Source organism: Magnolia sinica, chromosome 4 (genome assembly GCF_029962835.1).
Source record: "Magnolia sinica isolate HGM2019 chromosome 4, MsV1, whole genome shotgun sequence".
NCBI lineage: Eukaryota > Viridiplantae > Streptophyta > Magnoliopsida > Magnoliales > Magnoliaceae > Magnolia > Magnolia sinica.
The window spans coordinates 8,610,454-8,620,128 of NC_080576.1; the positions used below are offsets into that span (position 1 = coordinate 8,610,454).

At 40.4% G+C, this 9,675-nt stretch overlaps 1 protein-coding gene across 3 annotated transcripts; it reads right to left on the reverse strand.

Moving 5' to 3' along the window:
• Positions 1–1,498: 1,498 nt before the first annotated feature.
• LOC131242350 (O-fucosyltransferase 7-like) lies at positions 1,499–9,013 on the reverse strand. 3 transcript variants are annotated; one of them, XM_058240938.1, is made up of 12 exons: positions 8,751–9,013; positions 8,244–8,342; positions 7,945–8,044; positions 7,724–7,791; positions 6,178–6,266; positions 5,888–6,068; positions 5,314–5,442; positions 4,855–4,988; positions 4,516–4,729; positions 2,605–2,789; positions 2,398–2,493; positions 1,499–2,321 (listed from the first exon to the last, which is right to left on the reverse strand). In XM_058240938.1, the coding sequence occupies exons 1-12, from the start codon at positions 8,895–8,897 to the stop codon at positions 2,168–2,170; spliced, it is 1,596 nt and encodes a 531-aa protein (XP_058096921.1). In that variant the 5' UTR covers positions 8,898–9,013; the 3' UTR covers positions 1,499–2,167. The 3 variants fall into 3 exon arrangements, with proteins under 3 accessions (XP_058096921.1, XP_058096922.1, XP_058096923.1); XM_058240939.1 differs by having other exon boundaries at positions 7,945–8,053; positions 8,751–8,768; XM_058240940.1 differs by lacking the exon at positions 8,244–8,342 and having other exon boundaries at positions 7,945–8,053; positions 8,751–8,868.
• Positions 9,014–9,675: the final 662 nt, after the last annotated feature.

Genomic DNA, 9,675 nt, shown 5'->3' on the forward strand with positions numbered 1-9,675 from the left:
GGGGGTTATGTCATTTGTATGGTAGACTGGCCGAAACAGTGGCTCCCAGCAACGAAGGCATAGTCCCTGGAGCGCCTGTTCTTGCTAGGGCTCCCCCTTAAACCCTGTTCTTGCTTGGGCTTGTCCCTGAAGGGTAGCCCCTGGAGCCCCGTCCTTCGTGGTTCTGTCAATGGGGTTTGGCCGCCTACCAAATGCAAAAAAAGAAAAAAAAAAAGAAAAAAGAAAAAAAGGGCCAGGTCTGAAAGCCTTGGCCCATAAACACTTCAAACTCTGGCCTGAGGGCCTGGCCTGTTGACAGCCCTAAGCAGCAACTGGGGTTGGGTCGTGTTTAGGTTGGAAAGCTCCCACAGAGAAATCGGGCAGGGTTCAGGTCTTGCAGGTTCGGGTGTAGTTGAGAATAAGTCCGATGAGTGGGTAGGGGACTTGAAACCTCCTGTATACAATATATAACATGTATAGTAAATGGGAGCTGTTCATACTTCATAATCATCTCTAAATCGTCCACTCTCTTTCAAGGTATAAAGCATCATCCAAAACTGTGACCCGCCTTCTGTGGTAAAAGAAATCGATTTTCAATCCTTTAACTTTTTGTATAATGGTGGCCGCTTGATGATTGGACGGGGGCCAATGCACTGGATTTTCGCTACTAATTGTTGGCCTGTCGCTAATTGCAACTCCTATAAAGGGGTTAGTAGATCCTGACCTTGACATGCAGTTTTCATGCCCCCACGATTTCGAGGATGGGGAATGTGGATGATATATGGATTCTTAGAATCGTATGATAAGTAGTTGCAAATTTGTGGGCGCCAACGCATGGAAATTTATAAATGTCGTATCAATCAGAAGCTACTAGCGATGTGGGTGGGACCCTGACCATGGGGCCCACCTCGATGTATGTATTGTATATCCACGCCATCCATCCATTTTGCTCGCTTAATTTATGGCACCGTCCCAACAATGAAGCAGATACAAATTTCAGGAGGACCAGATCACAGGAAACGGGTTATTGACAATTAAAAACTGTAGGCCACAAAAGTTCTGGATAATTGTGTTTTCCCTTCATCCAGGTTGTGTGACCTTATCAATAGGTTGAATGGCAAATAAACATTACTGCCGACCCTAGGAAATTTTTAATGGTAAGCGATCAACGACCACTGTTTCCTGTTGTACAGGCCACCTGAGATTTGTATCTGCTTCATTTTTGGCACCATGCCCTAAAATAAACTGAAAAAACGGATATACAGTACATACAAGGTGGGCCCCACAGTTAGGGTCCCGCCCACATAACTGGTTCCAGGTCGTAGCTAAGTGGCATCCTTAGAAATCAATAGCTTGGATAACTAAACTAGGGCCAGACATGTATGCAATTATTGTACACGTCAGCCAAACTACATTTTTACTGGCATGACATCTCCCTTTATTTTCCTTATGGTTCCTCTAACTTCTCCATTCGTTCAACATGGGGCAGTAGGAAATACAGAATGTTTCGAGCCAACTCTACAGAAACCACATCGATCAGACAATCCTAGCCATTTAAATAAAAGAAAAATAACTGATATACCACAAGTGATTTTTGTTTTCACATGATTAGGATTGCCCAATCACTGTGATATATGGTTGACAAATGTTTTGAGCCACTACACACAAATGACATGAAAATTTCATCTTCTCACTGATAAATAAAGGAAAATAAAAGAAGTAAATACATACAAAGCAGCAACATTCCCTTGTATCCATCTCCATTGCCACAAACCCACCCACCAAATGAAATAAATACATGGGAAGGAACACAAAATGAAATAAATAAAAGAGCATGTTATTTCCAAGCAGCAGCTGTATTGGTCCCCAATACCATTAGTGACCCCACCTGTATTGCCTATTCAATACATCAAATAAATGACCTTATTTCATCAGCCTCTGTATGGTGCCCTGTGCCCCACCTTATCCTGACCCACCATCATTATGATTGTGGCCATCGATCATCTACACTTAAAAAATTTACTTTTCCCTGTTGCATGAACTCTGTGATATGCACATTTCCGCCACTCAACTACAATGGGCATAGCTCGCTCCAAGAGCTTCAACAAATAATTGTTGATCTAATATATGCACTAACCCAGCAGTTGGAGATGACCCAAATCACTTCCCAAAGAATCGTGTATTGTATCTATGCACTGGCCAAAGAACTATTTCTATCGAGGGTTTCCTCCTGGCACAAGCAATCTGGTAAAGGATTTTCGTAAAATGCTTCCTCCGATCGGAACCTCTCCTTGCCCCTTGTTCCAGAAACCGGGCCTTTCCTCTTCCGTGGGGAACCTTGGCTGTCCAATCAAAGCAATAAGGCCCATATATGTGAAACAGCAAGCAACAACATTGAACTTCTTCATAACAACTTACCGTTTTTTATGGATTTCTACTACCATGTTGGAAAGCTTCTTGCCTACTTTGAGTGAACCCCGGTCGATTTTATCAAAAAGATGGACTAGTGCTCTCCTGGTGCAAAGGAAAGTAAAAAAGGAAACTTCAGTCATTTACAGTTCCCTTCCGTGTATAAAAGATTGAGCAGAAGTTAGTTTGTCTTCCCAAAAAATTGGGTCATCTTGCCTGTCAGGAGTAATAGTTTTCCGATGCCCCAGAAAACGACGGTGACCCTCGACTGCCCTCGCCATGTTCCCGGAGTAGGAAGGGACAAAAACATCACTCTCAACCGACACAATGTAGTCTAGTGCAGCCATTTGAGATGCATGATTCATAAAAGGTTCAAGCTCGTCGGCCGATGCTAATTTTTCCTGCCAAAGTTTCGAGACATATATGAATAAATAAGCATTCATCAAACAGCAGCAGCAACAACAACAACAACAATAAAATTAGGTGGCCATCGAACGCAACTCACAATAACATAAACACCTCAATGAGATTCAATGATTATATAATCGATTGTTTGCACTACAGCCAAAATCATTAGAAACACTCTCTCTCCCCCTAATTTTGGCAGATACTCGTCTTGGACAATTTTCATCACCCACAATTTAAATGACTGAATGCTGAATATAATTTCCTGCCAAACTGTTAGTAATCAAATGTGATCAGTAATATAGATAAAAGAAATTCCCTGTTATCTAAACAAGTTCAGATAGCAGAGATATTCTCTGTTATCTAAGCAAGTTCATAGGACGAGCGTGGTTAACATGAGGATGTTGAGATGGATGAATGACATGAAGAGGAAGAGCAGAATTAGAAATGAATGCATTTAAGGGAACTCAGGAGTAGCATTAATAGGTAATAGGATGAGGAAAAGTAGACGTGGATGCTTTGACCATGTGCAACAAAGACCAAGAACTGCACTGGTTAGAAGGAGTGAGTGGGTTCAAGTTGTAGACTCTAAAAGGGGAAGGGGAATGCCCAAAAGGACATGGGTGGACGTATGTAAGAAAAGACTTGATGACCTATGGTTTAACTGAGGATGTGGTCCTTGATGGAGTGGAAAGGAAGAACATGATTTGTATAGCCAACCCAATTGGTTGTGATAAGGCTTAGTAAGATTATAAGAGGCTCTCAGCCCGAGACAAGTAGAAAAAAGTAGTTCTTAAGACTGAATCTTCTAGAAGCTCCTTAGCAAGATTATCCACTATTTTTGTTTGCCTTGTGAGCATTAAGAAAATCGAAATGGAATCTGAAGGGCCAACCAAATCTAAGTTCTCATCAATAAAGCCATTGGTCTCCAATGACCCAGTCTCTGTTGCACAAATTCTTCTAAAAGAGCTCAGTATTGGATTTGGTACAATTCCAGAACTCTACAGATTCCAGCATGCCTAAATACCTATTTATATTCGGGTTTATCAAAATTTCACATAATTTACATTTAATTCTTGTTCCATTTTTTCACTAGAAATGTTTTATATGGAAAATAAAATCAATTTTCACCCAAATGTAAAATAAAGGTTTCAAATTTCTACGTCCTATCATTATATACTGCCAGATCATGAACCCCCTCTTTTGGGGTTTACTGGATTTGACATTCCATAGTCCATCCCGTGCAGGATTCTTCCACAAGTACCCATGTCAGTTCAAAGTTAAAACATAGATGAGTAGGATCTTATTGTGAGAGAAAAATTATTATATGAAGTTCATATACTTAATCAGTACCGAACATCAGCTGAGTGCAGTAGGAACCAAGCATCCAATTATTGAGACCATTGTTTGAAGGATCATATAAGTTGCATTCGACAAATTCCGATGAAATAAATGTCAATCAAACAAGAGCTATCATAAATAATATCTATAGCAAAAAATATTTCTCAAAATCAAATAACTTTTATTAGGTCTGTCAATGGGTTGGGACAGGCCAAGCAAACTCAAAGTTTTGAATAGGCCCAGCCCAATTAGTTCAACATCCAAGCTAAAGCCGACCCTAGGCTTGGCCCGTTGATGACTTTTATTGAACATACTGGAATTGGTAACTGAAACAAGCTGAAGCTCAAGAACTACTCTAGCCAACACAGATGCACCAAGTACCTTGCTCATTAATGTAGGAAAGCGGGATTTAAGATTGGCCATACGAGAATCACCCCCATAGATCTCCCCAGCAGCAACATATATTGGAGTGTTTGATTGGTATCCAAGAGCAGCAAGGAACATTCCAACCTCGTTAGGAGTTAAAGGACAATATCCTTTGGACCTTTGCTCCCATGCATCAATGTCCTTCACCTTCCAATATGCAGTGTTCTCTCTGTAAAAGAAGCAAAAAGGTTTCAAAGAGAAACTTGAAAAAGGTATTTCGGGGTGAAAAAGGTATTTCAGAAGGGGGGACAACTATTTAACTTCTTAAAAAGCCTGTCTTATGAACATTCAAACCTGATTCTGGTTAGCTCATCTGCTTCATCTGGGGACAAACCATATGTGCATCCACTAAAAGCAAGCATGTCCTTCTCATAACGTAAATGTAATGCAATGTAAGGACCATAGGACCTCATTCTCTCCACCAATAACTGCATCATCAACACAAATAGAAACCCAGCTGAACCTAACAGGAGTAATCATAAAAGCGATAAAATAGGCATCATGTCCAATATTCATGGCAAAAACATGTGTTCTGAAAGCACCCTGTTCATAAAATGCTCATTCGCCAGGGAGTGGAATGGACTATACATCAAATGGACCCAACATGGCATAACTTATTTCTAACATAAATAAGAATAAGTGAGGACAATGGACATCCAACGGATGGGAATGTCCCTTCCGTTAAACGTGAATTTATTAACATCCAAATATGGCCTAATATAGACAAAAGCAAAATGTTATATTGAACAGTACCTTTCCTAATGCCTCAATGCGAGGGGCAAATCGAAGGGCTTCATAAAGAGCACGACAACGTAGCTTCTGAATATCCGGAGGCAGATTATTATTTGCAAGGCGAGAATCAGATTTGGCTGCTCGAATAATCTATGGAGAAGATGGATTACATCAGCCCAATTCAGAAGAAAAATATAAGTTCATCATTTAAATGGATTATGAGAGAAGCATGCCAAACTCGTTTTTGTACTCAACCTATGCAATAGACTATTAGACAGCACTTGATTGTAATCAACCTATGTAATAGTCTATTACACTGTGTCTGTGGGAGTTTTGTGGTCTCAATGCTAGTCCCAAGCCTGGATAAAGTAGGTGGGTTGATTCAAGTTGGCAGCCAATGTCAAACTTATACCGTATCGCCCACCAAGGATCCAAACAAAATCAGAACAGGATTCATGTAGCCAAGAGAAGCATGCCAACTAGACTCCTAGTATTATTTTTATCTTTATATTTATTTTTTGAAGAAATAACGATGAAATTTTATAAAACTCTGAGGAAGAGAATGAAATTCCTGATCATATTATGACGTCCATACCTGATAATCATCCCACAAACTATATATTTCGTCTTGGTAGTATTCTACTCCAGACCAGCTTCTAAAATGCTTTACTGCTTTAGTACTCCTTGCTAGTTCTTTTGGAAGTTTCTTTATAACTTTAACATCATTGGCCAAAACACTTATAAAGTGTTCTTCGTCGAAGACATCCGAGAAGGTGCTGTAGTTCCAGTAAATATATGAATACACAAATATTTACTCAAGTAATCAACAATGTAGTAGAAATTGAAAATGAATAACAACAGAAACATGACATGAAAATTTCATACCTAGAATCCTGCCAAAACGACCGTTTGTCAAGTTCTGGAATAACAAGAGTAGCATTTATGATTCTGGCCACTGCTACCATGTCACATATCTGTCATACAAAGGTGGCAGCCTTTCAGCTCTACATAATACCAATCAGTTATCATGATTCAATTCTTTGCATTAGAATAACAAAACATGGTTCAAGAATTTAGTATGCTAACAGAACCTTACACAGATATACTTTTGGAATAGTTGCCTACAAAGCCAAAAGGTACAGTCAAGGAATCCAATAAGAACAGTATATTACAAGGTGTAACAAGTGAATTCCATATGCAAACAGAACTATCACCACTCCCCTGCCTCATGTGATTGTGTTGATGATGCTATGTAGAAGAGGATTGTGGAATTAAAGTCCCATGGCACCTTGTCACTGGCCGAGGCATCACTCATGCATGATGTAGGCAAAGACTGCTCCTTGTGTAACAGGATCATTCACTATGAAAAATCAAGGGAGCAACTATTCTTACACCCACTTGAACTGATAAATACACACATCCATTCTACTCATGGTTATACACAACTTGTATTATTACTCAAGGTGGATGCCGATGACAATTCCCTAAAATAAAATCCCAACATAAACTCTCCTATCTCTAAATAAAGTCAAGGGTATAAAACACTAATGGATGAAAACAAGGCGAGATGACAAGAAAAGAAATGCCCCAGGTTTGCAATTTTTGTTCGCTGTAGTTAATTCAAATCAGCCAGGAGTCAAGGAAGATACTCAGATGTATAAAGGGAGTGAACTTCCTTGCATTTAAATTTCCAAACCTTTGTGGAAGAAGTCATCAATGTATATAGCTATGCCCATTCACGTTAGCAACTCTAATGCCAGTTGCATTGGTAAGCCAAAATTTCTTGGAAGTTGTGTGAATAGATCAACAATAGCTGAAATGTTTCCCAAAGCTACAACAAGAATTAGGGATGGATTTAAATTCATTAGCTTGCAGAGGACTCTTAAGAGTCGGGGCCTTCAGTAAAATAACTAGCTATCCATATTCAACGTACAGGTAGCCTACGTGATAAGTGGACCAGCCTAATTTTTGGTCGAGGACATGCTTACAATGTGGCCTAACTGATGGAATGGCAAAACCTGAACCAGGCTACGACCTATGTTAACCAGGGTCCAATCCCTGGTTGTCTTTCCTTGAAAACCTTACCACCTTGGATGTATTCAAGCTATGGTCCACTTCAGTGGGTGGTTCAGTCCAACCAGCCAGACCTGCGCTGACCTGTTCTGGCCCGAGAATTTTCTTGTTCTAAAATCATTCACATACGAAAATTTAGCGAACACTTTGCTCCTAATATACTAGTTTGGGTTTTGGTTTATAAGTAGAGATCATGGGTTCAATCCTCAAGTGGTGGATTTTTATTTTTATTTTTCCATCCAGTTCTGGCGAGCAAGCACACTGGTGAACATGTGAACATCTAAAAGAAGAAAAAACTAGAACATGACATTTGTCATATGAAATCCATGGGAGAGGGATGGATAGAGATTTGTCTTACCCCGGCCCGCATCTGGTTAAGCCCACCATTGGTATGAACAAGTAGATAACCTCTTGATTCTGCAGGAGCTGAAGACACATATGAAAGGTAAAACCCAAATCACGAAACGAGAAAATTTTACGGATCTTAATGCCAGAACGAATGTCGAAAACACAGATCACAGAACATGGAATTAGCAAATCTAATCCAACAATGGGAGCTGCAACCCCTAACTCGCTTACATGAATACGACTCGCTGGGCTCCACACAAGGCACAAAACCACGACTTGGCGGAGGCTTCCATAGCTGCTCGAATTCCAATGGCCCATTCGTACCGCCAAACTGTCAAATCTAGAAGAGTGAAAACATGGAAGATGCATGACTACTTCGCATCCAAAAACAACAACATACTCAAATCCCACCATATCAATTACACCCCAAAAATCCAAAATAGCCTCTCTAAACAACGGCATCCAAACGGGCAGCATCAAACAAATAACGCTAAAATGACGGTTATAAGGATTTCAAGAAGCACGGTCACCTTCTTTGATGACAGGGGCACTTTGGACAATTGAGGCGGAGAGAATTCCTGCGTCCAGCTCAGCTCACCGCTCCATCTCTGATATCCGATCTCATGATGCTAAGCAACAAAGATCCCAAGATCAGCAGACAGAGCAAATGGTATTTGCAAAAAATCAAACTTCGTAAAGAAAATACATTTAAATCATTTAAAAACTGCCTTTTATAAATTTTTTTTTTTTAAAAAAAAAAGAAGAAGAAGAAGAAGAAGGAAAAACACGATTCAATGTAGACTTTAATATTCTGATTTACATTGAAAAGGGTATATAAAAAAAAAAAGAATCTTCAGTCCAAAGCGAGAACTAAAAATACGGAAATAAAAGAAGGAGACGGACCGTAAACTGATCCGACGCCTCTGTAACAAAGCGAAATTCGAAAATAGGAAAAAAAAAATTTATTATTTTTAAAAAGAAGTAGTAGAAGAAGAAGAAGAAACGGAGCTGGGAAATAGGAATGGATATGATAATACCTTCGGAAGCTGGACCTTAGGGGAAGGGATGACTTGTCCGACGAGCAGGGTCGTAAGGGCTATTGTGCTTACGGCGCACGTTAGCAGCACGCGCAGGAGCGACGGCCTGTTCCTTAGGAGAACATTCCTTAACCTGCGCTTCTGCATCACTCTCTCTCTGAGTAGGCGGTGGCGATGGCGGTCGTTTCTTCTCTTTGCTTTCTTTGCTTTGTCTTTGTTAGATGTTTGAAAGAGTGAGAGACAGAGGAATGTAATGACGAACCGAGGCTTCCAACTGCACCTAAATATACCCACGTCCTTCCCTCGAACCCTTTCCTTTCTCTTGGGCAACGGCACGTGCTATGCACGTGGAGAGATGCTATTAAGCTCGCTTTCTTAACGGGTAGCCGGTAGGGGTATTTTCGGGATTCTGCGATTGGAATTTAGATGGATTTCTCTAGAGTTCGTTTTGCTTCTGTCGCGACTCAGATTCCAGCAGGTCGTGGCAGGACCCAGTCTGAGACGGACGGTCCTGGCAAGGGCTCTGTGGGGCCTACATAGATGTCTGTGTTTTATCCACGCCGTCCATCCATTTTGAAAGATCATTTTGAGAGATGATACCAAAAAGGAGACATATCTAATCCACAAGTGGACCACACCGAAGTAAACGGTGAGGCTTGAACATCTACCTTTGAAAACTTCATGGAAGCTAAAGAAGTTTTGGATTGCCCTTCATCCAGGTTCATGTGACCTTAGGAGCAGTTTGGATAGGAAATAAACATCACAGTTGGGCCTAGATAGGTTTCAACGGTGGACGTCATGTCCCGACTGCTTCCTGTGTTGTGGTTCACTTTAGATTTAGATCTTCCCACTTTTTTAACCTTAAGATAAGATGATCTTTCAAAAATGGATGGACGGCGTGGATAAAATGAATATATATAGGTGG

Coding starts and splice junctions, on each gene's coding strand:
- LOC131242350 (XM_058240938.1), bottom strand. CDS start 8,897: ATGCAGAAGCGCAGGTTAAGGAATGTTCTCCTAAGGAACAGGCCGTCG. Junction 8,343..8,750: donor CTAAGGTCCAGCTTCCGAAG/GTATTATCATAT, acceptor TTTGTTGCTTAG/CATCATGAGATCGGATATCA. Junction 2,790..4,515: donor TTCCTACATTAATGAGCAAG/GTACTTGGTGCA, acceptor AAACTTTGGCAG/GAAAAATTAGCATCGGCCGA.